This window comes from Nanorana parkeri, unplaced genomic scaffold (assembly GCF_000935625.1).
Source record: "Nanorana parkeri isolate BGI_ZX_2015 unplaced genomic scaffold, ASM93562v1 scaffold715, whole genome shotgun sequence".
NCBI classification, from domain to species: Eukaryota; Metazoa; Chordata; class Amphibia; order Anura; family Dicroglossidae; genus Nanorana; species Nanorana parkeri.
The window spans coordinates 408,975-424,061 of record NW_017306983.1 but is presented as its reverse complement, the minus strand read 5'-3'; the positions used below and the strand labels follow the sequence as shown (position 1 = coordinate 424,061).

Sequence of the window (15,087 nt, the reverse complement as noted above, 5' to 3'; positions counted from 1 at the left end):
CCTGACCCTATCCTCGTTCAAGCCTTAAAGCTTAAAAGAGCATTATGGTGAGAGTGAAATACTCTCATCCCTATAATTAGAGCGGACATGTGTATCACATGTCAGCTCTTATTATAGGGATGAGTGTATTTCACTCTCACCATAATGCTACCACATTAAGCTGCCACATGTCGGCTCTATAGATCTAGTGATCACATACCGCTCTGTTCTCCCTACAAAAAGTGATGACTGTCAGCCTTCGATCCCCACAGGGATTCCTCCCTCCCTCTCTGTTCCTCCAGCGCTGACTGGAGAGACGGATGGGGAGGGGGCAGGCAGAGCCAGCTGTCAATCAGGTGGCGGGGTGGATTGGACAATATTGTCGTGATCTTTCCTGGCCACAGCAGGGCTCTGCGCTGTCTGCATATTTGCAATTTTGGGTCACAGGAGGACATACGGTAGTAAATTTCTACATCAAGTGTGCCCCAGACACGCTCTTCGGCAGAAAAGCTACTGGTCCACCTCAGTTTTCAGACTAATATAGCACCAAAAACCTTCTATGGAACACAAAGACATCTCTGTCTTCTTAGGACAACTCTAGCCATTGTAGACTGCGACATCTCAGGCACAAAATGCACGTTCAAATTCAATGATTCTGCCGGGAAATGGAGATGATGAAGTTTGAATACAGGGACTTCTGGATATAGAATATATGTAAAATAAAAAGATGCCAAGGATATATAACCTAAGTTTAATGATTCTTCTAGTCCTGGATGGAATTCTCATTTAAGTAGTGTCATACTCATGTCTCAACAGGTGTCAACTTACCTGTTCATAGTGCCAGAAGTAACATGTTGCATCAATTCATGATCATCCCCTAGATTACAACATGACAAGTCCAAACTGCGAAGATCCTGAAACGACTTAATCTCTTCTAACTTCTCAGACACTAGGAGGTACCTGTGCATATCAAAATGAGTTATCCCATTAGACTCTTATACATGTGATTGTAGAACTGTAGAATGTATTACCCTTTACATAATATAAATAAAAGAAAAATTTCACAATTTACCAAAGTGATAATGAGATCCACATTTAAAAAAGTAGATTTTAAAGGAAGACACAAAAGGCAGTAAGCGTACAGTACTGTGTAGGCAGTGTACATGGTCAGCAGGGATGATTACTCTACAGCAGCCTAGGGAAAAAGTTCTAAGGGTCAAAAAAGCATTGATTCAGCTACTCCAAGACATTGAGGGTATCAATAGACTGTAATAGTAGAAGACAGGAAAAGAATGCACAAATCGTATGCAATAAAAAAAAAATTATGTGTTTATTAACGTGAAAACCGTTTATAAACTCACAAGTGTCCAATGGTAAACAGTGTATCTCAGGTCAGTGGAGTAACATTAGCAGGATGCAGCCCACAAGCTGTGAATAGTGGCAGGGCAGTGTAATAGTTCTTGTGGGTGGCAGAAGACTCCTGTCTTGTCCTCACTTGGGAGACATCCTGCACCCCTTTCCCAGAGGTGCCCTATGGAGAGTACGGTAGTTTAACCACACACAATCTTTGAAGCAGGTCTCATCCTTAGAGTCTTCTGCCAGCCACAAGAACTATTAGACAGCCCCTCCACTGGCCAGGGTGTGCAGGCTGCATCCAGCTGACTTTAGTCCACTAGCCGGTGATGCACTGTTTACCCCCCGGACACTTGCGAGTTGCTTTCACATTAATAAACAGGTTTATTGCAAGAGATTTGTGTGCTCTCTTCTTGTAGAGATTTGACTTTGCTGAATACCACGACAGATTATTGTAGTGTACAAAAACAAAGGACAAGTACAGTGGATGAAGGAGGGCCAGACCCTTTAAAATGAGCAAGGAAGGACTGGAGTCACAGAGGTGACTCAGGTTCAAGTTCCTGATCCCTGGTGTCCCATCCTATATGATTTAATTCAGTGAAGTTGTCCTTTAAATATTGATAATAGTGAGGGTCAAAGATGAAGAAGCTCTATAGTAAAATATAAAAGTAGAGGTCAACACAGCTCAACACTGCAAAACAAAAAAAATCATTTAAACCTATAAATATGCTACTGCTTGCCCCAGAAGAAGACATACTTGCCCCGCAGACACAGCGATGACAGCATCAGGTCCCCATAGGCCTCTGTGAATTTGCGAAGGGCCACGAGGCCACTATGAGGTTTGGAGAACTGTTGCCTGGACTCAGCGGCAGTGAAAAGCCTCTCTGCGATCTGTTCTGGGAAACCCAGCAAGGAGTCCACATGCTGGATGTTATCAGCAATGAGATCCAGTGCCAGGATGAAGAGAGACTTGGCAGAATAGCGCAAGCTGCCCTCCTCGGTGTACGTGAAGATAAATGGCTTTTCTTTGGGTTTACAGTTATCGTCTTCTTTCACACACAACTCCACAGAAAAACCCTTGGAGAAGAGACGAGGGGTACGAGACTTGACATGCGAGGGCTGTGACCCTGCCCGGAACAGCTGACCCTTCTCACGCACGTAGACAGGTCCAGTGTCCTCATCATTCTGCGATTCTGAGAACCGAAACATAATCTTAAAATAAAGAAGAGTTATTATCAGCGTCTTCCCTGCAGCAACCTTGGTTATAATTCTACTATAGATGTCAGTATTACGATATGCACCCTGCTTCCCATACAATATTTATTTTTTATATGTACATAGCACTAGTATATTACTTCGCACTTTACAGAGCAGGGGGAGGCAACCTCAGCACTCCAGCTGTTGTGGGAATGCATTTCCCATGAGGCACTGCAATACTCTAACAACCATAGGCAGATGCATGATGGGATTTGCAGTTTCACCACAGCTGGATAGCTGAGCTTGCCTACCCCTGTTATAGAACCATTCACATCAGTCCCTGCCCCCCTAAGAGCCAACATTCTAAGGTCTCTGCTATACTCACACCCTACAACAATTGAGAGGATGCCAGGTGAAGTGGATACAAAACCAACCCCTCAAATATTCTCTATAGTCTTTTTTTCTTTTAGAGTACGGAATTGTTAAAATCCCCATCATTTATCTTTCTGTGCTGCCTGGATCCAATTGGGGAACTTTCCCTTTATTTCCTGTTACAGAAAAACAACAGGAAATGGGAAGAAATCTCTTCAAAGTAATTGGAAACCCCTTCTGACACAGTTCTTGCCAAAACAGGTGCCCCCATTGGAAGATTTGTTTCTGTTGCGATGACAAAGGTTTGGATTTTCCATCACTGTCCCAGTTGCAATAGTCATTGTAAATCCCTCCAGTTGGGGGTTATATAGCTATAGAAACCTGAAAAAAGGGGTTCTAACCATTGCTTGAAATACACTTTAACACCTTCCTGCCAGCATAGGGCATATATTCTCTTTATGGCGGAGAGGCATTAATACCAATGGGAGAAGATTTTAAAGTTCCTTCCCTGGATCTTGCTAGCAATGCTGAGCTTATGTGGCAGAACTCATTTTATATAGGTCGTGTTCTAGGCTTGGTCCCGGGTGCATTTTTCATACCGTAGATGTTTTCAAACACATAATTGGGGTTTGCTATAGTTTAATCACATATAACATCAATCTCATCGGCATCACATTAGTAAAACAAAAAAACCTAGGACTTTACCCCGAAAATTCAGTATATACCAGGACTAATCTCACCTCTGCAATGCACTGTTATCCAGCATATAGAGTGAACTCACAGCAGGACAGGACTGCCATCTCTCAGAGGCCCAGACATGGCTGATCTGTAAGATAATAACTGGCAGGGGAGCTCACAGCCGCCTGAGCTTCTCCCTGTCCCTCGGAACCTTTGTCTTCCGGAACCTTTCCTCTGAGCAGCACGGGCGCTTTTTCAGATGCGCTTCCGAGTTATGTGATTCCAACTTCCGGGAGATGCTTCGGTTTCCTAGCAACCCGAAGTAGCGATCTACTGGAGGTGGGAATCGTAGGGAAAAGAAAGGCAGCGAGCGTTGTAAGGCGAAATGACCCGGGCGGGGAACCTGTGTCTGAGCTCTGCCGGGGCCGTGCTGGCTCTGGCCTCCTCCGGCGATGGCAGACACCCGGCTGAGCACATCATAGATGGGTGAGCTCCATACACCTCAACTGCATGGACTAAATGACAGCGGGACGTCTTTGCATTGCCACTCATTAGGCCTCATGTCAGATTGAAGAGCAGTATATGCTTCCCTCCTAGCAGCCAATGAGAGCTTCCCTTTCATGTACCAATCTGCCCTGACAACAGAAAAGACAGAGCCTGATTGGTTGGAAAGAGATATATATATATATCTGCAGCCAGACCCTCCTTACTATGTCCTTCTTTATGTGCAATGTTAGGGTGTGACGGGTCCTCTTTATGGAGACATCAGGGGTCCTTCAGACCCCTTATGTCACCTAGGGATCTCAAAGATGCTGAGGAAGCAGAGATCTGCTTCCCTAGCTTCTTCTCCTGGCTCTGAGAGCCGGAGAATGTAAACAGTGACACCAGAATGTAAACAGTGACCACCTCCGGGGTCCAGTGATCAGAGGAGAGATCAGCGTCTGGAAGCCTGCTGATCTCTCTCCGATCGTTGCGTAGACCCACCGTGCCGATCCCAGGCCTGCAAGCAGCAGCAGCTGTGTCCTTGCTATTAGTGATGGGCTCGGGCGTGTTCGCAACTCCACATGCCGAGCCCCCCAGGAAGCTAGCAGCGCCAATCACAGGCACTGAGACATTTCCCGATCTCTGCAGCTGCGAAACAGGATAATGTCTCAGTACCTGTAATTGGCGCTGTCAGCTTCCTGGCGGGCTCGGCACGTGGAGCTGCGAACACGCCTGAGCCCATCACTATTAAGGATGGGCTCGGGCGTGTTCACAGCTCCACGTGCTGAGCCTTCCAGGAAGCTGACAGCTCACAGCGCCAATCACAGGCACTGAGACATTTCCCGATCTCTGCAGCTGTGGACCGGGAAAATGTCCCAGTATGTGGGATTGCCGCTGCGGCGCTGACAGCTTCCTGGTGGGCTCAGCACGTAAAGCTGCGAACACGCCCGAGCCCATCCTTACTTGGTATAACCACTTCTGTGGCCCGCCGTATATTCACCGGGGTCCCCAGAACTATTGTCCCAAATGGAAGATTTCCCATCTATTCCTGTTCTGGGGACAACACAAAATCTGTTTGTTTTTCACTTTTAGTGATATTGGTCACCAGGGCAAATAGAGAGGGTGAACCTCCCTAACAGGGACATCTGTAACTGTTGATCTGTCACACTGGAGGGCTGCAGGGGAGTCTTTGTTAGACAGAATACAAGGCGTTCTGTGAATGGACTTGAGGAGATCCTGTCATTGATCCACTCCTGCTATGCCCTCGTCCGTTCATGGAACCCCTCGTATTCTGTGAGAAGAATACAAGGCTTTTTGTCAATGGATGAAGGGGAGGGCAAACACTGGGAGCCCCTCACTGTCTTAGCTGCTGCCTGCTGTGTGGACTATCTGGCATCAAAGCAGGTTGGAGTTTTACAGTAAACAGCAGCCGGCCTGACCTAGGATAATCCTAATTATCAGTCATTTATTTCACATGTGTTTGATCCCCAAAAACATGTTTTACTGGTGTTCAGCTTTAATCCTGAGAGCTTGTCATATTGTAACCTATTAAAGAGCTTTGTTTCTTTCCAGGAATGCAGACACATTCTGGACTACAACAGGACTGTTCCCCCAGGAATTCATCATCAGCATGAACACTTTGCAAAAAATTGGAAAAATCACCATTGAAAGCTCACAAAGTAAGACCACAAGCGACCTTCACCTTCTATGCGCAGTATTAATACCAACTGAAAGAGTTTGGATTTGGATCAGCATTTGAACGCACATCAGTTCACTAATAGACAAAGTAATTTGCTGATGTCTGAGCTTCATTATTTAGAATACAAACACAATGCAATCCAGTTTTCACTGCAGGAGCGGCCATCTTGATTAATTGCTTGCAGCCTCCAGGCACAGAACAGACGTAAGACTTTAAACCCCGTTCACACCTGGGCGATTTGTAGCACGTTCTTACGCTCTGCAAAACGCTCAAACACCGAAATCCCATTATTTCCTATGGGTATGGTTCACACCTGGACGTATTATGGGCCGTATGAACGCGCTACAAAACGCCCTACGCCCAAAGAAGTACAGGAGCTTCTTTGGGGTGTATTTGCCACGCATATCCATTGGGATACAGCCAGGTATGTTTTTTTTACCGCAAATCGCGGTAGAAACGCGCATATTCGATACGCCTAGGTGTAACCCCAGCCTTAGGGCTTCTGTAGATGGGTGTTGTTTTTCTGCATTTGACATGTGTACATCAATGACAGCTCTGAGGCTGCATAGGAGCTGCTTTGCTCTGTGTTACGTTACTTTAGATGCAGCAGGCCCTATTGAGATGAATTTGAATTGCAAGCAAAGCATGTCAGACGCAGCCTGTACTTTGCATTCCAACAGTGTTGCCGATGAATGCAAAATGCAGCATGTGACAATGCCTGTCTACACAAGCCTTTATGCAGCTTCCATACATCCTACTGCAAACGTCTAGGGCGTACAAGTATAAGAAATCAAAGCATATGATTTCCCACTACTGATCACTTGGCAGTGGTAGATTTTGGTGATTCCTGCTCAATCGGCTGAAAGTCAAGCCGTGGCTGGCTACGCCTGAACCACCCTGCTCAACAAAATGTGATTTTAAAAATCGTCTGAGCCGGGTGGAAAATTGACAGCTAAACAGTGTTTGCTTTCCATCAGGTGCTGTCACTGTTCAGGTATTAGAGAGCCATGGGTGCTGCAGATCTCTGAGTACAATAGCTATCATTGGAGATCCCTCTATCCACACGCTTTAGCATGGATGGGGGGAACTAATGATTTTCTCTCATTTAGCCATCTCCTTAAAGAAAACATGTAGTTTGAGAAATGCAGAGGCTGCGATTGCTGATCTTCAGACTTTGGATGTACTGAAGTTAGGCAACTGCCATTTTTAGAAGGCGCTGCAATGGCACTCTCCCCTTTCCAGGTATTAATGGACTATATTGTGCTGTGGCCACAAGATGGCAGTGCAGTGTTGGACTCGTAGTTTTCAATAGTGATGGGCTCGGGCGTGTTCGCAGCTCCACGTGCCGAGCCCGCCAGAAAGCTGACAGCGCGCAGCGCCAATCACAGGTACTAAGACATTTTCCCGGACCGCAGCTGCAGAGATCGGGAAATGTCTCAGTGCCTGTGATTGGCGCTGTGAGCTGTCAGCTTCCTGGCGGGCTCAGCACGTGGAGCTGCAAACACGCTCGAGTCCATCCTTAGTTTTCAGCATTCTTTATCATCTGCCTTAGGCTGTCGAAGTACCAGCCCTACAGCTGTGCTTGCCCCAGTTCAAATATGTTGACAAATCTAACTAGCCAATCAGGAGGCCGGATGGCGAGTCATTACCCGCCCCCAGCTTTCTGATTGGCCACCTGGTGTCTTTACACGCCCCCCCGGCTGATCAGGAAGCCAGGTGGGCGAGTCATTACATGCCACCTGGCTTTCCTAATAGGACCTCCGGTACCGGTATTTAGTATTGGCGAGTACCAAACAAAAAAATATTGGTACTCGATACTGAAAAAACAGTTTCTGAGCATCCCTAATTATATTTCCTCTACGAGTTTCAATTTTTGAAACAGGGGCACAAAATGTTGACCAAAGTATGTGTTTGTATATTTGCTTTTATTCTCCGAAGTGCTCTGGGACGTTTTAGATGGAATCTGACTGTGCAACACCAATATTATTCTTTCTGTGTCATTTCACAAAAAGTGCCAAAGGCTTCTTTATACCTGTGTATGGTATGTACAGTGTAAAGTGCTCATCTCATCAGCATTGTGCAGGTCGTCTTCCACAGATGATTCTTGATATGTGTGTGTTTTTATCCTTCTATTGCAGTAAGAAGTATACACATTGAAACAAGCACATCCAAGGAACCAACTAACTTTGAGCGCTGTGTGGAAAGAGGTGAGCGTGTCATTGTGAGCAATGCTTTTGTACATAGTAAGGCTGAAAAAAAACAACCAATGGGAAAAAATAAATTAAAAGAGAACTATGGGGTAAGTGTTTTTCCTCATAGTTCTCTTAAGGGTCACGGGAGGACATATACTAACCTCCTCCCGTGACCCAGAGCTCAGTATATTTTGCGAGCTACATTACTGTGTGAGTGACAGTTGGCTCTGCCTATCTAGAGGCAGAGCCAGCTGTACCCCCGTCCGTTCCTCCAGTCAGCGCTGGAGGAGCGGGGAGGGGGGAATCCCTGCGGGGAGCCGTGACTGACAGTCACGGCTCTCTGCAGGGAGATAATCGAGAAGTGAGCAAGCAACGGTATATGTTCGCTCACTTCCCGATCTATTGAGCCGACGTGTGACAGTTTCATTGTCACACGTTGGCTCGAAACTATGAGGATGAGTGATTTTCACTCACCTCATAGTTCTCCTTTAAGTGAAAACCTATATACAGTACCCTATACTAACAGATGATCCAGAGGAAGGCAAATACATTTATAAAGTGTTGGCCAATTTTCTCCAACAGCCGAGAATAAACATCTGATCCCCTAAGGCAATCGGATATTCCCTGGATCAACAGTCACTGGCGTCTAGAATGTTAACAGCCAACTATATGTTGTGCATTTTGGAACGCTTCCTCATAGAACTAGTTGCTTTTCCACACTTTCCTTCTGTGGAGGTAAAATCTCTTTTTCCTCCAGACGCAAAGAGTGTCCCTTTATCCATTGCAATGACCTTGAGTCCCCATTCACAGTTGCCGTGCATGCGAACATGCACCAAAGTGTGCGCATTGGCACACATTCACACAATGCAGTAAAAACGAGTGACGAGATTGCGGTGTCATTGCTTGCTAATGGCACCCAAAATGCTCATCTTTGCTCACACGTTGACGCGTGCCAAACAGGCAAAAAGCAAATTGCTGCATAAACGTATTTGCCACATTGGTCGCACGAGGGGTAGCCCATTGAAATGATGGGCTGACACGCGGCAAAACCTCCACAAGTGCAGCGCGTGGTCACACAGGCCCTAAGTGTGAATGGGGGATAACGTTATTATACTCAAACTTTTTTCAATAATAAATCCAGATCAAAGAAATACACATTCCCGCCGGGGGCCTTGCCCTGGTTGTTCCATACCTCTTCTCCGACATCCACACACTATGTCTTGCTGCACAGGAGCCTCCTAATGGAGTTATCTCCATATAGCAGGAACTCCCACTAGCTGCCGTATATATAGGCCCTTAGAGCTCCCGTATACAGGCAACCTAGCTGACAGGCCAGCTCTATGACTCTGCTGCCGCATACCTTACCTACCTGGGCATCTTCTGATAATGCTTCTGTGAACAATACACTACCCCCTGGTCTGAGTCGGATGAGTGAGGTGCTCCTTCTGTCCCGTGATTTACCTCTCCTGGTGAAATATCCCCCCCTTCTTTATTTGTTGTTATACCTATAGATGCTATGTTATCTGTATGATTGTTTGTCTTGATTTGTATTGAAAACCTCTAATAAAATCTGATTGAATCAAAAAGAAATACACATTGCCCAGCAACATATTTCCTTCCATTTTTGCCCAAGCACTTACAGTCGTCATGTTCCCAAACTGCTCCATCTCTCTCAGCTCAGCTTTCCTGCACTTCCTGTCCAAAAAAGGATCACAAGGGAGAGCACAATATTCAGCAGCTGTCCTTCTACTGGTTCTTAGTCCTGGGAGAAAGAAAGAGGGGAGCAGGGAGCAGGGGAGCCTTGCTGTGTATGTCTATGGAGGCACACGCCATACTTACTAGCACACACAAGGGTGGCTTCATAATTTTTGATTGCACTGATGTTTTTGGATCTCCAGGGCATGGGTTTTTCATGGGCTTTTCTGCAATTGTCTTGTCTTGTCTTGTAAGTGGCTTGTTCATTTATATACTGATATCATTGTAGCATGATAACTAACATGGATGATGTTTCCACTTGGTTCTAGAGTTTGAGCATGTTGAAGGACAGTTCCAGACTGAGGAAATAACTGTAAGTGTGAAAGTGTGCAAACCTTTCATTAAACCTTTATACTATCGTAAACTTTTCAAATAAAAGTCCTGTCTAGGAGCACACATTACATTATAACTTTTTTTTAGGCAGAAAACCCAAATTAAGACTTTTTCTAGTTCTGGTTTCTCTTTGTTACCAAGGAATCTTCTATACCAGTCTTTCTTAACCAGGGTGCCTTCTGGCTTCCTCGGGGTGCCTAAAATATTTTGCACAGCATTATGCCTTTCCCTAATGTGAAGGGGGGGTCCTTTTGTAAACGGGGATTATGATGTGAAGGGGGGGACACCACTTTTTTGTGTTTTTCAATGGGTGCCCCCTTTAAAATCTATACCAGACCCCTATGTCAGATAAGGGTCTAGTATTGATTTTGAAGGGGCCACATGTCGTTTTTTGTACATTTTACGTTTTTACATTTTAGACTGGAGTCCCTCCGGATTTTGCATACTTTTAAAGGGTGCCATGTCTTTTTTTAGGTTAGGAAATGCTGGTATATACTGACTTAGGGACTAAGCTCCTCCTACCAGACCTAAACCCTACACATTCACGATCCCTCTGTCCAATGAGAACACCTCAGTGATCAGCAACAGTGATGTCATTGGACAAGAGACGGAACAGTGGGAGGCATTTAGTATTGGGGCAGGACTCCATTTACTAGCTGGATATGGGAATACAAAATATAAATCAGTCTTGTATTTATTTAAAGGGACACTGAACTCAGGAAATTATCTCTGAATAGGTGCTGACACTGTCATTCCTTCTGGAGGGTGGCAACTTTTGTTCCCCATGGTCCCTGTGTGTGTTGTAAAGTAGTCACCGCTCCAAGCTCACTCCTGTTGATGGACTACAATCACAATACAAATTAGTAAACTAAACATGAGATTGTAGTTCATCACAGGAGCGAGCTTTGAGCGGTGGCTACTTTACAACACACAGGGACCATGGGGAACAAATGTAGCCCCCCTCCAGAAGGAGGACAGTGTTAGCACCAATTATTATTATTGTTCAGGATTTATATAGCGCCAACAGTTTGCGCAGCGCTTTACAATATAAAGAAGACATTACAATCACAACACAATTCAAGACAAGATGGTAAGGAGGGCCCTGCCCCTGAGGGCTTACAATCTAAAAGGGAGGGGCCAGTGATACATGAGGAGGTAGCTGTGTGGGGATGAATTCAGAGATGATTTGAGGATCTACAGCTGAGTGATACACACATAAGATACATTGAAGGGAATTTATCAAAACTGGAGCAGACAAAATCTGGAGCAGCTCTGCATGGCAACCAATCAGCTTCTATCTTTAATTTTCAAATCTTAACTGAACAGAGAAGCTGATGATAATGCAGAGCTGCTCCAGATTTTGTCTGCTCCAATTTTGATACATTTCCCCCGTTGCTGTTAATAGTTAGGGTACTTGAATGTATCTTTAAGAATTAACTCCTGAGTTTAGTGTCACGTTTAATTTTTTTTTTATTCAGCCTGAAAGTTCAAACTTATTTGGTGATTAATGATTTTCAATTAACTACGTAACCGAACTAAAGAAACGTCTTTATATTTACCTGGAGTTTTGTTTGACTTTACATTCTGTTTAAGAATTTTGTTTAGCTGAGTGCAATCTTCAACATTATCAGCAATTTCAGGGTAAAAAAAACAAGTTGACTGACCAGATCTCAATGATATTTTCTGGATAAAAAGTCAACTGTAGCAAAACAGGTCTGGTCACATTTTCAGTTTTATCTAATCTTTCAGTTTAGATGATTCTGTAATATGTCTCAATTACTTGGTAAACAACCGTAAGATTAACGCACAAATGCAGGTACCACCATTCGGCGTCTTTATTAATAGACCTTTATTCCAATAACACAGATGAGCCCCGCCTATACAGCCACACACCTCTAACATGTTTCACCACTCAGGCTTAATCATGGAGGAATTGGAGCGGTGATATTTTTTACTTTTATATCTGAATTACTGATACTTTTAATACTGTGCGGTCACATATAAGGAAATGCACTAAGAGCAACTGAATTTGGTGACAGAGATTTGGACTGTGAGCCATGCACAAGTCATTAATTACAAATTTCTGTCCTTTAAAGGATCTACCACAAAGGATAACAACAATGTAATATATTTTAGCTCACCAGTCCTTACTGACTGTATTAGTTTTTATTTTTCAGGCTAAGAACATTTTTAGCAAGTATATAAAATACATTTAGCTCTTTCCTGAGTCCTTGTCACATCCTGTGAGTTGAGCTGAACCAAAACAATCTTATCTTCCTTCTGTGAACTACTAATCTCCCACCCACCATATAAAGATGACAAATAAAGACAGGCATGCTTGTAGTTCAGCTTGGGTGACGACCATGGCTCCCTTCATATATACTGTGGATGAGTGAGCGTAACCACCCAGGGACAGATAGTGTGTTATGCACAGGATTTTCTTGGCTGCGGTGCCATTGACTTCAATGCACCGCCACGCCCGCACCCGCCCCTGAATGCAGGTGTTTTTTCGTTGGTACATCTCAATGAGCTCGTCATTTGAAAAGTAGATCTCCAGACGAAAAATAGTGGGCGCCCCTGTTCTAGGGGAAAATACAGGAAACAAGAAAATGAATGCAGCCACCACATCTCAGGACTAGTAAGTGGCAATATATTAAATTCTTGATTTTGGGTTTAGATACACTTTAAGTTATTCTACATATCTATATATGTAAATTTTTTACAAAACTGTATTTGTTATCAATAAACATTTCTTCACATTTTAAAAATATTTCATTCTCCCAGCTTCCTGGAGTTCAAGCGATCCATTTGCGCTTTGTGATCTTGTCTGGGTTTGATCACTTTGTAGCTGTGCGCAGTGTGTCAGCAGAAAGTGTGATGTAAACTTCCCTGCATTGCAATGAATATAAGAAGGCAGGAAATCTGGAATCACTACATGAAGGAACTATTTATCATGATTCACTTTTTTATTGTATTTTTATAAATAAAAAAATATTGTGATTGACCATACTGCGTATTTACAGAACTCCACATAGCACTGTCTACATTTAAATTGACCACGTAACATGACGACTTTGGTCTGTCTCCATTCCCACGTGGTGCAATGACTGCCTGCTATGGGAAAAAGGAGATAGAAAAATTATCTGTGGGTAGACAGGTATTCTTTACACTAACCCTGACTCTAGTGTGATAATGTACAGTATTTATGAACTCTGTTTCAGTTCAAACTGTTTCAGTTACATTGTAGTCAGTCTTAATGACTTGATGGCCACCTTCTTCTGGCTTTTATGGTGGCTTGCCAGAAGGACCTGAATGAGCAAGAAGGCCAAAGTCAGTGGTATGTTAGGAAAAGTAACAGTATTCAGGGCGTAACTAGCATTGAGTTTTAAAGAGAACTAGTTTTAGGTGAAGGCTGTTGGGTTCATTGACAGACTGTCTTCTTATATGTGATATCCTAGGCTTTTGTTTTCCCACCGCCTCCCATCTGCTCCAGCCACTGTATTGGATCACGCTGTCTTTTTGGTGTTATCTTGCATTCTTCAATATGATGTAGAATGCAGCAGAAGACGTGAGACAAGATGATGGCAGAGGACCTCAGGGAGGTAGATTTTTGTAGAAAGCAGGTGGATGATAGTTTGGTCTACCAGTAACTGAAGCATTTTTGTGATGGCTGGTACATATTGGCTGGTTATCAGGAGGAATTTGTTTTCTAATCCACAGTATATATATATATAATGTGTGTGTGTATACAGTGTATATATCATTGATTATCTTGTTACAACAGTACCTGGAAGTCGGTGGGATATATTACACAGAAAGTGAACATTTTGTCCCTGAAGTTGATGTGTTGGACACAGAAAAATGGGCAAGTGTATGGATCTGAGCGACTCTGACAAGGGCCAAATTGTGGTGGCTAGACAACTGGGCAAACTCCAAAACTGCAGCTCTTGTGGGATGTTCCCATTCTGCAGTGGTCAGGACCTACCAAAGGTGGTCCAAGGAAGGAAAACCAGTGAGCTGGTGACAGGGTCATCGGCGGCCAAGGTTCATTAATGCACATGGGGTGCAAAGGCTGGCCTGTGTAGTCCAATCCAAAAGAAGAGCTACAGTGTCTCAAATTGCTGAACATGTTAATGCTGGCTGTGATAGAAAGGTTTCTGAACAACACAGTACATCGTGGTTTGTTGCTGGTAAGGGTGCCCATGCTGACCTGTGTCCACCACTGAAAGAGCCTACAATGGGCACGTGAGCATCAGAACTAGGCCACGGAGCAATGGAAGAAGGTGGCCTGGTCTGATGAATCACATTTTCTTTTACATCATGTGGATGGCCGAGTGCGTGTGTGTCACTTACCTGGGGAAGAGATGGCACCAAGGTGCACTATGGGAAGAAGGCAAGGGTCCTGCCATTCATGTGTATGTCACTTTGACATGTACCATCTACCTAAACATTGTTGCTGACCAAGTACACTCCTTCACGGAAATGGTATTCCCTGATTGCAGTGGCCTCTTTCAGCAGGTAATGCACCCTGCCCACTGCACAAATGGTGATATTCTCCATATATTCTGTATTCCTATAGATGATGCACAAAATGACACAGAAATGTTGAAGTTTGTTGTCCACTTTATTGGAGAATCTAAATGAAATGTTTTGGTTTGGGTTTAGTCTATATAGACCCAAACAATGAACTGCCCTTTATTGATATATTAATGTTATCTTATAATGCAGTATGTTGATCCTCAGAGCTGTCCTGTGCACACGTCTTTTTTCATCTCAAGGATTCCTCCCAGTTCTTATCTTGGACTACATACCAATTACTCTGTATGTTGTGGAGAAGAAGAGAGGTAAAAGAGTTCAGGGATTTAACAAAAGCCAAATGGACAGAGCTGACACCATTCCTTGCAATTTCAGTTCAGAAAATGGCATGTGCTGTCAGTCCCCCTTAGGAAATAAGTAAATTCCTGTCACATCAACAGGTATGTTACTGTACTTGCAGTGTCTGAAACGGGATACAGCTTGCATAATTGTGCATGTATTGCAGAGATG

General features: G+C 44.0%; 2 protein-coding genes across 2 annotated transcripts in view; one reads left to right on the top strand and one right to left on the bottom strand.

Moving 5' to 3' along the window:
- The window catches only part of LRRC42 (leucine rich repeat containing 42), a 10,234-nt gene extending 6,450 nt beyond the window's left edge, over positions 1-3,784 (bottom strand). Inside the window, exons 1-3 of the mRNA XM_018564010.1 lie at positions 3,642-3,784; positions 2,090-2,544; positions 808-939 (exon numbers count right to left, since the gene is read on the bottom strand). Of these exons, the coding sequence (XP_018419512.1) occupies positions 808-939; positions 2,090-2,541 (584 nt within the window). The 5' untranslated portion in view covers positions 2,542-2,544; positions 3,642-3,784. The remainder of the gene's footprint in view (positions 1-807; positions 940-2,089; positions 2,545-3,641) is intronic.
- The window catches only part of HSPB11 (heat shock protein family B (small) member 11), a 16,342-nt gene extending 3,418 nt beyond the window's left edge, over positions 1-12,924 (top strand). The window contains exons 2-6 of the mRNA XM_018564017.1: positions 3,960-4,065; positions 5,635-5,741; positions 7,900-7,968; positions 9,978-10,021; positions 12,826-12,924. Coding sequence (XP_018419519.1) covers positions 3,965-4,065; positions 5,635-5,741; positions 7,900-7,968; positions 9,978-10,021; positions 12,826-12,924 — 420 coding nt within the window. The 5' untranslated portion in view covers positions 3,960-3,964. The remainder of the gene's footprint in view (positions 1-3,959; positions 4,066-5,634; positions 5,742-7,899; positions 7,969-9,977; positions 10,022-12,825) is intronic.
- Positions 12,925-15,087: the final 2,163 nt, after the last annotated feature.